The sequence below is a fragment of the Mastigoproctus giganteus genome, chromosome 10 (genome assembly GCF_048544385.1).
Source record: "Mastigoproctus giganteus isolate SK-2022 chromosome 10, ASM4854438v1, whole genome shotgun sequence".
NCBI classification, from domain to species: Eukaryota; Metazoa; Arthropoda; class Arachnida; order Uropygi; family Thelyphonidae; genus Mastigoproctus; species Mastigoproctus giganteus.
The window spans coordinates 225,901,725-225,918,088 of record NC_143584.1 but is presented as its reverse complement, the minus strand read 5'-3'; the positions used below and the strand labels follow the sequence as shown (position 1 = coordinate 225,918,088).

Sequence of the window (16,364 nt, the reverse complement as noted above, 5' to 3'; positions counted from 1 at the left end):
TAATTGAAATCCGAAATTTTTTCAAGAGTGTAGAAGAGCAACAATCACAACAGAGAGTAATTTCTTAAAAGGATCTCCAATTGATCTTTAGTACGGGAGAGAGAGATAGAAGAGATTTCACATGGTAAAAAATAAAAATATTTTTATCTTTTTACTTACCAAGAAGCAAGAAATTTTTTACTCGAAGAAACTTCAAATTGTGGAAGGAAACCTCAAATATCTCACACAAACCGCAACTTAGTTTCTTCTTTAGTACATTCAAACCGATCTCTTTAGTTACAAATAGAAGTTAGCAAAACAACATCATACAGTCCCCCATGTGCTAAATATTTAATGAACAACGGTAAGTTACTTGTATCGGTGATAAACTCACGGATATTAAAACAAAGGGAGGGTGGTATGAAATATATCGCGCCTCCTAAAACTTATTCCAGCCACTTGACGTGCCGTTTTATTCTATGACCTTTCTGATAAGTAACTTTTTTCCCCTAATTTATCTCTTATATATAGATAAAGCAAATGTTTTTGCTTATCCCAAAGGCTAGTCATGAGACTCACACATACCTACTTTGTTTTTTATTGTGATAAACAGATAATTTGGCTTTATGATTCATGGGAATTCATTATTAGGAATTTCAAAAAAAGTATGGTTAGCAATACTTAAAATAATTAAGTTTTTTGTTAATTATCAGTGCTAAATGAGAAATGTTGAAGCTGACCATTTTTGGAATGGTTGAGCCTTGCAGTTTGAGTCGATAAACATATATAATTTAGGCGTTGGCTACAGAATTTTAATAATTTTATACCAATCACCACAAACAATTTTCACGATAAAATTGGACTGACGTTGGACGATCTCAATACTTAGTACCATATAATGGAATATGAGCTCAAACCAGCCCTTTTGATTCACGGTCATGGTTTGATTTGTTGTTAATACAGAGATATAATATTTGGATTATATTTCAGTTGTGAATTGAAATCTTCGTTTTCCATAAATCACGAAGTAACACTGCACATTGGATTAATCCACTTTTATTGTATTTTACATAGAAAATAACTTATATTACAACTGTCCGTGATAAAATGATAATAATAATAATTAATAAGTTACTATATAAAAATATTATGTCACAAAAGCGACATACTGTACTCTGAAAATTACTGAGTCACCGCGTGAAAAATCGGACCTATTCTATGGGAAGGCAGCTGCATTTAAAGTCTACGTTGGAACAGGTGACAAAAAAAAACGCAATCCTCCGAGAGAACGATTAACTTTACCAGGGCGTGAAACACTCCCATAAAAATTCTCTACCTTTCGAACCCCTGCCATTTTCATACAATTTATCAGCTGCGCTAACCTCATGGCCACTAGCAACTCGAATGCGCTGAAGATAAAGTGCAATTACACTTTATGCCCACTCAAACTAATTAACCCATATTATGTACAGACAAGTTTATAGGTAAAGCACAACCATTTTCAGATATATAGTCTCATCCATGAGATATGGACTCTCTTTGGATTCCAGTTCTCCGAAAGGAATGAAGTTATTAATTCCCCAACTAGGATTATTCTGATTAATCGGCTTCTGGAAATAACGCGTTTGTAGACCAATTGAAACAGGATCAATCACCATTTCTTTATCTTTGATGTGGTTTCTCTGGTCTAGAAGAAATACCTTCACCTGAAAAGAGTACATTCGTACATATATATTCTGTAATGGAAATAATTTACTATAAGATAAAACTAAATAGATAGTTCAATGGTAAAATACACAATATATTTATATTCCTTCATATGAAAAATTAAAAAAAAAAAAGCAGTTCACTAATATTTTGATTTTACAGAAGGTTTCTAAATTACACAGGCAAAATTCTAAGGGTAGTTCAACCTCCGAAAAACAAGTAAAAATGTATTTATTTATTTCATATTATTTATTTTTTGTCTGTTGTGTCTTAAGCTTCCTTTCTTGTATAATTTTTTTCGATATTAACACCAATTATGGTCACAGTCAGCGTGAGAAATTTTCATGAGAATCTGCAGCAAGTGGATTAATTAGCCAACCTCGGGAAGGGTTATATGACTTTTCCTCTCTCAAATTTTGTGTCAATTCTATAGTATCGATTATTCATCCCACGCTGTAGAATATATCCAATTTATAGACATAACGTCTATGTGCAGATACCTCATTGCTTGGGTTGTCAGCTATTTTTTTTTTTTTTTAGAAATAATGAATATTTGATCGCTCGAGTTTTAGTCCCCTAACCTCTAACTTTTAGGACAAAAGTCTTAAAAATAAGAGGAATGTACCAGATATCTTTCCCAGATTATGCCATATTCTCACTCCTTGTCTGGATTGACGCTTATTTTGTCTCTTACACAAGCTTTACAATAGCTCGATAGAAATAAATGCGGTCCAGTCAAATTAGTATTCCATCAAGATTTTATAGAAATGCAATTTTTAATGATGCGAAACTTTACAGTTGTTGTTTGTTGTTTGGTTTTTAGGAGCATTAGCAACTAAGGCCATATTTCTCCGACTTGACAGTGAAAAGACTTATCTTAAGACAATGCTTATCGCAAAGATTCCAAAAAGTTCAATTTAGTTTTATATATCAAGGTTAATTAAAAGTATTTGTGAAATTGAACTTTTTGGAATCGTTTTTAAGCTATCACTAGCCACGAATTTAACTTACCGTATATCTGAAAGGCCATTCTAAGGCATCGTCAAAATCTCCTTTTTTGATAGAAAAGAAAAGTCCTAAATGAGTGTCGATATATTCAGCAAATCCATTGAGGTAGACATTGAGACGGGTTTTGTAACCGCACAACCCATTCTGCGACACGATGAAAGGCGGTGAACTCATGAAAATACTTCTATTTCGATGCCTGTCACGATGTTTCTTATCCCAGTACTGGTCCACCTTCCAAATAAACACCCTCGAACAAGTTTTGATGTACAGCTCCTGGTAGAAAAAGGTAAACATTTAAAGTTCTTTAAATTCAAAATAAAAATACAAAACAGAAATTAATTTGTGCTTCTGGGTGAAATTAGCAACATGAAATCACGAAGAAGAGATCTCTAGATTTGAACACAGCAGTGAGTCCATGTTATGCATTGTATAATATCTCGAAAATTTCATGATTATGATTTAAAACATTCAGTAGACCAACTACGTCCATTTTTTTTTCTTTTTCCACGATTCACCTCACTGATATCATTCTTGGAAAAATATATATTCTGGGAAGGACTTACATAATAAATTCACATAATTTTCATACAATTTACAGAAAATTTATACAATTTTCCAAACCTATTTATATTTAACATAGAAAACATACCTTTCTAAGAAATGAAAGAGGTGAAAGACTTGTGGAATTAGCAGAATCTCAAGGAATGTCAGTAATGAACACTTTTTTTCACGAAAAGGGTGAACAGAAAGTGGACATGGAAGAGCCCAAATGGATTAACAACTAATGAAATCGACTTCATCCTCACTAACAGAAGATATATTGTGAATGATGTTACCGTCCTCAATAAGGTAAATGTTGGAAGTGATCACAGAATGGTAAGATGCACACTTATTATAGATGTAAGAAAAGAAAGGAAAAAGCTGACTCGAGTAAATAATACAAAGGTCTTTGAGATAACAAAAGAGGAGAAAAAGCAGTATGTACTGGAACTTAAGAACACGTTTGAGCTTCTTCAGACTGTTCAGGACCAAGATATCGATTAGGAATACTACAACTTTCTGAAAGTGATAAATCCCAAGAAACCTATAGGGAAAAAGAAATCCAAAGAAGAAAAAATTAGTCAAGAAACACTTGTTATTATGAACTGAAGGCGACAAATGAAGAGCAAGAAAAACACTGACAAGGATAATATTGATTATAGTGAGTTATGGAAAGTCATTAGAAAGAGACTCAGAGAGGACATAAGAAGATTTAACACACGAAAAGTTGAACAAGCATTAAGGAAAACAAAGGATTTAAATCAGCAGCCATGAGCAGTAATACAGAAAGATAAATGATACTGAAACTCAGGAGCGGGTTAAGGTCGGTTGAGGCCCCGGGCGCAGAAGAAAATATTGGGTCCCTTGAAAAAAAGAGAGACACAGGGAAAATAAAAATACATGTTAACCATTTTTTTAAATAAATAAAAAATATTATGTACTATTAATGTTTTATTTCCAATAAAATTTGAATATAATATATGTATAATATAATTAATAATAGCATAATAATAATCACAAAGTTTTGAACTAATAGTTGAACATATTAGTTTAACTATTAGTTGAACTAATATGTTCAACTAATTTGTTGGGGTTTTGCGTGGGCCCTTCCGAAGTCGGGGCCCAGGGCGCGCGCCCGGTGCGCCCGCCGTTAAATCCGCCTCTGCTGAAACTGAAGAACAGCGAGGATGTATTTATAAATAGCAGAGATAGCATAATTCAAATAGCAGAAGACTAATATAGAGGATTATACAGGGAGCGAGGGAATGATGCCAGCAGTGGGGAAGGTGGATCACAAATTAGTAACACATATGACATACCCGATATCCTCCCTGATGAGATAGAACATGCATTGAAGAAAATGAAGAATTAGAAAGCCCCGGAGGAAGATTAAGTTACTGTAGAGTTGTTAAAATTGGGAGGAAGAGACATGACACAAAACTGGCAAGACTCTTCACAAAATGCATTAAGAGTGGAATAATGCAATCATAATTTTGTTGAATAAGAAAGGAGTTAAATCAGAAATTGGAAATTATAGACCAATTAGCTTGTTATCCCACATCTACAAGTTGTTCACAAGGGTCATTACTAACAGATTAGAAAGAAGACTTGATGAGAATCAACCGAAAGAGCAAGCTGGCTTTAGGACAGGATTCTCAACTATGGATCACCTTCACGTAATATCACAGCTAATGGAGAAAGCAAATGAATATAAAACACCATTATGCCTGGCATTTATTGATTATGAAAAGGTATTGAAACATAAGGCAAGGTTTCGAGCATTGGAAAGACAGGGCATAGACAGCCCTTACATTATGATTTCGAAGAAAATATATGAAAACGCTACCTTCTTTATTAGACTAGGAAAAGACAGTAGCAAATTTGAAATTTAAAGGAATTTAACAAGTAGACACAATATCTCCTAAGTTTTTTTTTACTGCTACCCTCGAGGAAGCTTTCAAAAGATTAGACTGGTCGCAGAAAGGAGTTAATGTGAATGGTGGAGAGTACCTAAACCATTTACGATTCGCAGATGACATCGTGGTCATAAGCCATGATCCCAAAGAATTAGAGGAAAATATTAATCAGTTATGCAGAGTTAGTAAGGATTTCGGAATAAAGATGAATATGGTTAAACAACAGTAATGATGAACAAGTATGCCATGGAAAGGGAAATAATGATTGAAGGAGCAGTAATTGAAAAGGTGGAGTCATATACTTATCTGGGACAAGTTATTAGCTGTAATAATGATAAATGGCTGGAAGTCAAGAGAAGAATAAATTTTGGATGGATAGCATTCAGGAAATATAGTCACATACTGAAGAGCAATATCCCAGTTTGTCTGAAATGTAAAATAATGAACCAATGTATACTCCCCACCATGACTTATGGAAGTGAAACTTGGGCACTCACCAAAAGAATGGAAGAGAAGCTGAGAACTACACAGCGAAGAATGGAACGAATCATATTGGGAATCAGACTGTTAGATAAGAAGAGAAACACATGGATTAGGCAGCAAATTCAAGTAAAGGACATTCTTATCAAAACTAAAGAACTAAAATTGTCTTGGGCTGGACACATAGCTCGAAGACATGATGACAGATGGACTAAGAAAATAACAGAATGGTACCAAAGAGGAGCAAGAAGTAAATCTGGAAGACAATGACGGAGATGGACAGATGAAATTCACGAGTTTGTGGGTAGTAAATGGATGGACATTGCACAAAACAGAAGGAACTGGAAAGTTGCTGGAGAGGCCTTCATCCTGCAGTGGATTGAAAATGGCTGATCAAACAAAAGTTAAGAATCATATAAAATAATCTCCTTTTCTTTTGGACTAATTGACTTGAAAAATCATATAGAAATGTACTCAGAAATTTCTTCTTTCAAATTTATAAAAATATGGCAAGATTAATTGATGAAAAATTGTACGTTCTGGAAGTGGCAATAGTTCGATTATTCACCAGCTTAAACACAATGCAAGTTTATTATGAAATACGATATAATAAATAATGTATAAAATAAAAAATGCAAAAAAAAATGGTATCGTATGATGCAAGTGGATAAGTTATTCATGTCAAGGTGACTCATTTTACTTTAAAACTGCTTCAGTGAGATTTAAGATTTTGTTCCAAAATAGTTAGAGGATTTCAGAGGGAACCCACCTTGAGTTGTTTTCCAAGCGAAATATTCTCTTCTTTGACTTCCTTAAAAGGAGGAAGGGGAAAGAACTCGTATTAGAATGATAGGCGAAATTTATGCGAATTGATTCTCATTTTAATACAATATTATTTGTGTATATTTAATCCAGTGAAAGCAGAGTATAAAAGCATTTCCAATTACAATGCATTAACGGATAATGGAAATAAAAGCACATTTCACAAAATATAAAATAAATATCTAGTAAACAAAATAAACAATAAACAAATAATATCATTCACCATAATGATATGGTGTTGATATTATATGTATTAATACTATATATTAACTTATAAATATAAGTTAATATATAGTATTAATCCAGTTAAAAGCCAATTTCATTAGAAACTACTTCCATAATAATTACGATTATCTTCCCAAACAATATCCGGAAATTTTATCATGGAGCTCACCTGGAGTTGCCTTCGAAGAGAACTGTTTTCTGTTCTGACCTCCTGAAAAATGAAAACCTGTTATAAGGATGATAGTATTATGTAAATGAATTCTTCTTATATAGCTAAGCCTTAGAACTCATTAAGTTTCATTAGTTAAAAGAATGGAAACAAAAAATAAAGAAAAGAGAAATTCATTTTGTTTTCGTTCATTTATTTGTCCAATGCTTCTTTAAATTTTATAAGCTTTTTACTTCTACAAGATTCAATTTTACACCCATAAAACTTGTTCAGGTCTTTATACAGACTTCTGGTCTGTTAACTTTGTGACCAAAACACAAAATAAAAAAGAATTTTGGTCACTACTTTTTGTGTATGTGTGTGTACTCCGAACGGTGCACATGAGGCTTCTATCCCTGGTTGGCAATTAGCTATGGGCTACATTTTTTTATCCTCGCGCCTATTCTAAACAACGAAGGCCTTCCTTGTAAGATTAAATAATCCTATGCAGGTAGTGAAAGTAAAGAACATTAACTGTACTATACTACCAAAAGTTTAAAGACCTTAAGTGACTAAAAATGCAATCTTGAAAATGCAGTCTTAAAAACTCATGTTAAAATCTCAAAATCTTGGTAAACCACCTTCTACCATTCCCAGTGCGTTCATTCAATGCCTCTGGTGGTCATCAGTCAAAAGGATGTTAGAACGATTATGAATAGTTTCGATGCTAAGAAAGCTCCAGGTCTTGATGATATTTATCCACTTGTTCTCAAAATGTGCTCCTGAACTTACTCCTGTTCTGTGTAGCCTTTTTTTGATTTTATTATTCGATAGGTGCTTTCCCCTCCTGCTTGGAAATTTGTTCATATCCAGCCAGTTCACAAAAAGGGGTGATAAATCCCTTCCATACAATTACCTTCTCATTGCACTTCTACTCTTTTTAAAGTATTGGAGAAATTAACCAACTCTTAAACTATCTAGAAACCTTCCATTTAATCAAAGATCGTCAGTATGGATTCCGTCAGTGTCGATCCACTGCTAATAAACTAGCTTATGTTACCTACCTATTCAATGGAAAAGTTTCGTGGAACTTAAGCAGTTACTCTTGACATTTCAAATGCTTTTGATCTTGTTTCGCATAACGGTCTTTTAAATAAGCTCCCGTCTTTGGTTTGTCAACTGTTTTTCAGGACATCTTATCACAGTGAAAAATGTAGGCTCTTCAGCTAAAGTTCCATCAGCTGGAAAGTGTAGACTTGTCGAAAATATTACAGTAGGACAATATCCATTCGGCGCGACGCTTCCAAATGCACTGGTCCAAGACTCGGCCATAAAAGCCACCCGGCATCATGATATAAAAGTGATGGTGGGGATACTGTTTCAATCTGATAGAAGAATCAGGTTCATCACTCTCACGAACCACTCTAAATTTCCCACGGACTGTTAGGTAGAACTTCCGATCCATCTAACCTAATTAGTTGTCCGCGATCGTACGCCCCGAGATCTGCTTCACATGGCATTTCGCTTGACATTGAAAGGAATGAATTCGACACCTCGACCTACATAGATAAGTGCTCTTATAATACTCTGGCATCATCATAATTAATATTTTGTGTCATGTGATTGTCCTAGTATACTTTTGATAATCGTGAGTGCATTCCACTTTAAATTCAGAGATTGAATAGGTAAACAATAAACTGGGAAATTGAGACAATTTTTTTTGGGCTTTTTGATTTGTGGCCTGAATAGGAAACGCTAGTGGTACAATGCTAAAACTTTCTATACTTAATTTATACACTTCACATACCAACACACCAAGTTTCAAACAGTTTCCATGAAGTTTTGCTTTTTTATTACGATTCCGAAGTGAAGAAGTTGTGTGAATGAGATAAGAGAGAGAGAGAGAGAGAGAGAGAGAATGGACTATGGAATCATTCAATATTTTTTGTAAAAGGGACCTAATGCCAAAGGAAATTCATTAGGAGATGGTTTCAACATTGGGGGAAGGATGCCCTTCCTATTACGTGGTTAAGAAGTAGGCAGCAAAATTTAAACTAGGGAGGGAGAGTTTGAAAAATTACCGCATGGGAGACCTGCAATGACCATCACACCAGATGTTGCTGACAGCGTGCATGATTTGGCGATGAGTGATCGATGAGTCACAGTTCAATACATATCCATACATTTTCAATACATTTTCTTGAGCATCTCATCTGAAAGGGTGTGTCACATAGTAATAAAGGTTTTCGCTATGAAAAAGGTGCCAGAACGATGGGTCCCAAAGTTGTCAAAAACGCATAAGGATTGTCAATTCAGGTCATGATTTGCATTATATTCAAAGATCCAGCATTTTTTTCGGATGAGTCGTGGATCCATCTTTAGCCAGACACAGAGTAGTCCAAGCAGTGGAAACACAGCTCTTTTTTCCTCCCAAAGAAAGCCAAGTCTATTCTTTCTGCTAGAAAGATGATGGCACCTGTTTATTGGTATGCTAATGAAGTGTTGCTAGCGGATTATCTTCAGAAAGGCTACACAGCCACAAGGCCATATTACGCACAACTTGAGAGGCCTTTGGAGAAATATCAAAGGCAAACGCCGAGGAAAACTCAGCAACGAAGTCTTTTCCACTAGGACGACGCACCTGCTCACGAGACTGTTATTGCCATGGCTCTACTGCATTAGTGTGGCTTTCAAATCTTAGACCATCGGATCTAGCACCATCTTTCAACTAATTCCTAATTTGAAAAGAATGCCTAGCTGGCATTCATTTTCCCCACGACAGGACGCCATCGCTGCAATGAGTGAATTCCTGGAGGCCGAAGAGAAAACTTTCTTCACAGTTGTAATGAACGAATTGCAGCTTCGTGTCAAAAGTTTATTGACTCAAAAGAGGACTATGTTGAAAAGTAACACGCTACCACACTCTTCAAATAAATACTTTCATATACAAGCCACGAAATTTTAAAACGGCCCTCGCAGAGATCGTTCCATTATTCAGTTGAAAGAAAAACGTTTAAAATGCACAGAGCATATTAGTTTGGTTAACATTAAAATGGTAAATAAATCGGTTAATTAGCTTAAATTGTAATTAAATATGAGATAATCCGGTTTTCAGGTTAAAAACAAAGAAACGTAATATGAAAACATTACGCTTAATAAAGCAAAAAAACGAGAATAATTTCAATGGACAGATTCAAAAGTAAATCATAAAATTGATGAAACAATAATGAACTATATTTCACAATTCGTAAAATAAAGAATTGTAAAAAGAAATTACTTTGATTTCAGTCCTCAGTGAGTTCATGTCCATCTTTCTCTGAGCTCTCTAAAACAAAAAACAAGGCAAAAATGAGAAGATTGTTACATATCAATAAGATAAATATAATGTTATGAGCAATTCTATTCTTATATTAGATGACCTCTTCAGCTGTATGACTTGATGTCCTCTATCATGCCGCGTTCTTCTTAGTAGCTGTAAATTTATCTGTTTAACTTCACACTTTAATATGAACCCACTTAATGTAAATAAATCTGTTTATTTCCGCCATTGTTTTATCTTATATTTTATGAAAAAGAAATATAGAAACATGAGGATTTTCGTTCATGATAATCGTGGTGAAATTTCACAGTAGAATCTCTTGTGAAATGTGATTCATCCGTAAAAACAGGCAATGGAGAAAAGAAGATTCAGTACAATGCTATAGAAGGCATTGAGAAAACGGTTTTCACAAGATGATTTTCATCCAGGACTTGTAGAGGAAAATCACCTGCACTCGCTGCACGTGATATAGGTAGAGCTGCTGCTGCTGCTGACGAAGTATTTTTCATGCGAATGAATATCTATTCTATAATAGCACTTAATATTGATACCATTTCTAATGCTAGTTCCAGGATCATGGGTAATTCGAAGTTTATTTTAAAAAAAGGAGAAGACCACCCTCAATGTTCTCTTGATAACCTATGCCACCTCATAGAGAAGCATATTATAGTCAACCAGGTCAAGCGCCTTAGAATAATAATCTATATAAAGTTCACCAATGTCAATGCCTTCCATTTCACATTTTGTCTAGTGAAATGTTTGGTTATAGGGTAGCCAGAAGTGTGGAATGCAAAGTTACAAAAACCATGTAGTTCTTCGCACATAAAATGAGAGTTGGTCGTTCAAATGAAAATGTACCCAGTTTCAAATATTTTAGAAAAAATGTCTAAAAGATAAAACGGATAACAATTACTAGTTTTAGTTATCCGACGCCTGTACTTATAAATTAGCACAATATTAACCTTTCTTTAAAATGTTTCTGCTGAACATCATTAACAAAACATAATATTGCGAAGGAGAGGTAACATAGGATCCTCGTGGGAATCACAGTTAGTATAATCGCAATCCTCCCCACACAGAATGGAATAGACCTTAGTTCTAACCCCATCAATGGCATGAGGAATTTTTATGGGTCTCAAACCAATGGCCAACTAACTCAGCCATCGGTTTCATCTCCAGGAAACTTCTTCAGAGCATCAGTATCTTAAGCCATATTGATCAGGGCTTATATTAAGTATATCAAGGGGAAATTTTGCATGTTGTGAGGATTGAAACTCCATATTCCCTCTGCTGAATATCAACTAACTACGGCATGGATTGAAGAATTTCACCAATCGCCTTCGTTAATAATTCATCAGCCAAGGAAGGAATGAATTAGAACCCAGAACTCTCCGAATGGAACTTCAAAAGCATAATGATCACACCATGATTCATGCTTCAACAGCAACGTCAGTAGAACAAGACCATTGGAAATGGTCTTGTTCTACTGATGTAGTGAAGGATTATCCTCGATTTACTCATGTTCTACTCCTACCACTTAAGATAATTCATAAGAGGACAACAGTCTAACAGCCACTCTGCACAAACTTGCTTCCTGCAATGATATTTATCTGAAGTTTGCAGCTTTAATATTGTGTTCCATTTAATGGTCTCCTGTGATCTTCCTCCATGATCATTGGTGTACATTGGAAATATCGACGTTGTGTATTTTTCATTTGGATATCTTTTATAACTTTATAAAATTGCAGTAGACATGAAAATCGTTATTTTCATTAACGTTTATGAAGCATTAACCACATTATTTAATTGATAATCACTAAATTCTTCGGAGACCCAAATAATTTATTAACGCGGGTATAATGACGCCTCCTTAACCTTATGGGTATGTGATTATAGGTTTATTTGGCAACGTGAGTATTTTATTTGACGGAGAATTCGGTTTACTGAGAGCATCTGCATCAATGATTAAAATTTCAGGACAGAATTATTTTTGCCACTCATAATGATCTGTACAATATTCTCTCAAAATATTCGAGAATCAGTAATATTGAAGAAAAGTGATTTTTATTAGAGAAATTAATGAAAATTTCGGCCCATTTCTGGTTTCAATCACTACAGCGAACTTTCACGAGATAAAACCAACTGAAATTTCGGGTCCAGTCCTATAGAACTGGAAGAAATGGACATCATATGGCTGTTCCTTACTCGCATAGTTGGCAATCATTGGAAATCTGGTTGTCTAACCAGATGTCCAATGATTTCCTGATTTCACATAAGCTTAGTTGGCAAGTATTGGAAATCAAGTTGGCAATCTTCAGAAGGCTGCCCATATAAGTCCTTTCGAAAGGACAGCGTAGAATATCAAATATTTTTTTGGGCTCCAGTTCTAACGATCCCAGAACTAGTCCCGTTGGGTAATTCAAAAATAAGGTAATTATATAAGTGAAACATCAGATTGTAGACAAAGTACAATAATAATTAAATAGGTACATTTATCCTTCCTAGAATGCAAAATAGGAAAGAGATTAACTAAAAAATTATATGTTCAGGTTGCAAATGAAATACATTTTGTGCAATGCGGAAAATTTGTAGTGCAAACACTAATGAAACTCTTGCAACATTAACAGTTGCACACACTTTATACGTATTTCACGAGGGTTACTTACATGAATTTCTTTCTCAGAAAGTTTTCCCTTGGAGGATTCACATTTCTCCAGCACAAAAGAACTCTCTCTAGAACATTTGCTCAACATATGCTCCAACAAATCCCTCTGACATAACTTGGAATTGCAGTGAGGACAATCTACTGCGATGTAGGAGCAAGAGACAATGTGATCCTGCAGGTAATAAAGACAAAACAGATATTGTATATTTGCATGAGTGGAACATTGGACATTTGAACTGAAAGTATATTATAATCATGACAGACAGCACAATAGCTATAATCTCTTCATCCCCACATAGCGTGGAAGAGGTTCAGATTCGAATTCGGCCAATAGCGCGAGGAATTTTTATGAGCTTTTTCAAAACGTGGCTGAGTTGGTCGGCCTCAGGCGAAGGTTTTTTTCTTCTCCAGCAGCTTAAAAAAGAAAAAAAAAAAAAAACAGACAAGGACTTCTTCATCCAGCAAACCGACCAACAGCACTCCCGAGCATATCTATGATTGAGAAACAGACGGTATTTAAAAAAAATCGGAAAAAAAAAGTAAAAGAATCTGTACGTAAAGACTTAGTTACTTCAAATAATTACTTAGTTACTACAAATAGATGATTGTAGTGTTTACATTAAAACTGGGTTTAACTCAAATTAAAATAAAAGAATCAGAGATTGCCTTGATATCCTTTAAAAGGAATTCTTCTGCGCATCCTTTGTCACTGTAGGGGCATCTTACATTGAGCAGACTGGCTTTATCAAAGTCCATCTTGACTTCTACAGCCTGAAACGAAACGAAATCCATTAAAAAGGCAAAATTGCAAGCTACAATAGGAATAAAATTGATGTGAATTTGAACTATTAAATATTTTACATCGGAACGTTATGTACGAATGCTTCCAAACATTTGGGGGGAAGCAATTAAGTTATGAAGCCCAGTGGCTGAACAAATTTTAACTGTAAAGGTTAAAATAAAAAAATTAAATATTAATATGATATCAAAATAGAGAAGAATACACGATATCCTTTATTTTAAATTGCTTTATTCTTGTCTTTTTTTCCAAGAAACTTTAAATGGTGTAAAATAGACCAATATCTGCTCATCACCTACGATCTAGCAACATGCCACCATGTGAACCTGAGAATAATATCGATAGAGTCTAGTGTCAACAAGTTTCATCTATTTTTAAAAACCATCTACAATATTAATAGGTTTAAAAATCTTTTGTATTAGTTGAAGTTAATGGACGTGGGTTGTGAGGAATACAGTTGCTTTCCTCATTTTCTAAATTAAGGAGTGAAAACTTCCCTAATTTGATATAGGGTTCTGTTCGTTTGGTGGATCAAGAAACCTGCAGGTACTCTTCTTCTTCTCTATCTGGCACTGGTTAACCAGAATCTAGTTTAAAGATGTCATTAAACGACTGCAATTTTTGAATTATGGTAAAGAAGCGAAACGTGGGTAAATTTAAAAATACCAGACTGTACTGGGGAGGTTCACGTAAGTTCAGAGCATTCATTGGAGAACAAATAATGAAAATAATTTCAGGAAATATTTTTCACTCACCTGATCTGGGTTTGTCTTCTCAATGATTGGACATTTGGGGCAGAAAATATTGTCACCCTTCATTTTTGCGCAAGTTTTACAAACAATGTGTCCACATGCTATTTTCCACACTCGCACACGTTTCTTGAGACATATGGAACATTTTTGAATGACAGCAAGCGAATCATTATCATTGACTTCGATGCAATCTAGATCCACAGGAAAGTCCGAAGGTGGTGATGACGAGTTACTACAAAAAAAAAAAAAAAAAAAAACCACTGAGATTTTATTAATTGGATTCAGAATCTTTCGATTCTTATAATTATGCGCATCGGCACCTTATTTTATTTGATATGCTATATTTATCCTATCATATAGACTAAGAAAAAGGAAATTCGGACATTCAGCTTTCTACACGTAATTTGCTCATTTTTAAACTGAAATTATAAGATATTTATTAGACAGGGCAGTTCTCCTTTCACACACTCTTCGTGTAGAGCTAAACGTATTATCTACCAGTATTTTACATAGAAAAATCGGAAGAATTCCAGTGAAGTTTTTACAATCATTTGCCACTAGATACACCAACCTTTTTCATGAAATAAGTATTAATATTAATAGCGGCAATTAACGATGCAAGAAGGCAAATTTATACTGCATCAGCCAATAAAAACAAGTTCAAGACATCCTATGCCACCTATCCATCCCTCTAATAGTTTCTATAGTTCTTCCTTTAATTTATTCAAACTACTACTTCTGCAATGACAGATGGAAGTTTGTTCCAACAATCAACCACCCGCTGGCTAAAGGAAAACTTCCGCACATCTATTCTGCAACCATCCTTCCTGAATTTGAAAAAATGCCCTCTCCTGTGTATAATTTGAGAAAGAGGAATATTCCATCAGCAACAGCTTATCCAATCTATTCAAAGCCTTAAACATCTCAATCACATCTCCCGCAGGCCTAGTTTCCAGGTGCTGCAATTTGCAGAACTGAAGTCTTTCCTGGTAAGGGCACTCTTTTGTCCCCTCCCCCACCAACGTCCAGGATGCCAAGAAATTTAGTGACTAGGCGATCTTGTTCAAAGCGTCTAATATAACGTTTCCGCCTGTCACAAACTGAAACTCTCCTTATTTTTAATTTTTTTAAACGTTCACCCAATTTAGTTCCATTGAAACAGAGCTTTGAAGTAAGAAAGGTCATAATCACAGTCCTCCCCACAACGGGTGGAATCGAATCCCGTCAGTGACCCAAGGAATTTTTATGGGCCTTTTTTTCACAACGCGGTCGTTCTCAGGTGAGGGTAGCATGTCTTTTTTCTCTCTCACCCGGAAACTCGGCTTTATTCCAGCAAACAGCAAATCAACCACAGAACAGACGCCATTTACAGATATATGTATCATATACGGCGCAATATTTCCTAAGTTGCTGATACGCCTAAAACCCTACAAAAAGTGTCGTAAATAACTGGTCCCGATGTTCAGTTCAACGTACAGCCGTTTCTCCATTTACAAGATTGTCATTTACTCACAGGTCAAATCACAACTATTCTGTCATTCATTCGCTTTCGATTTAACTAGAAAATATTGTAAAAAAAATTGTCTTTAATCCAGCAAAGAGGAAACCGAACTTAGAACACACGCAGTTTGCAAATACAATACAATGGCACAAAAATCTAACCAACAACCATATTGGATAATTAGCTCTTAATTTCATTGTTTTAGATGGCCCTTTTCAGATGCGTCAATAGAGTAAATTGAGAAATGGCTGCACTACAATATCATTAATCTTAAGAATTCTAACCAAATAAAGAATAATTAGCATACCTTGCTTTACTCTGGTCTGCTGTAGCATCAGGTGTTAATTCATTATTGGGATTACTAGTATAAAATCGTCCTAGCACACGAGACACAAAGATGCCTTTTAATGTCTGCATAGCTTCCAGCCTGGAATTAGAATTTGTCCCTGTTTCTCATTCATATTAAAACTGTTGGAAGAATTTAAATTTGAAATCCGTAGATC

General features: G+C 34.9%; 1 protein-coding gene across 1 annotated transcript; it reads right to left on the bottom strand.

Annotated features, from left to right (window-relative positions):
* Positions 1-1,457: 1,457 nt before the first annotated feature.
* On the bottom strand, positions 1,458-6,436 carry LOC150079996 (TNF receptor-associated factor 1-like). Its single transcript, XM_090383310.1, has 3 exons — positions 6,400-6,436; positions 2,698-2,967; positions 1,458-1,685 (listed from the first exon to the last, which is right to left on the bottom strand). The coding sequence occupies exons 2-3, from the start codon at positions 2,866-2,868 to the stop codon at positions 1,458-1,460; spliced, it is 399 nt and encodes a 132-aa protein (XP_090239436.1). The 5' UTR covers positions 2,869-2,967; positions 6,400-6,436.
* Positions 6,437-16,364: the final 9,928 nt, after the last annotated feature.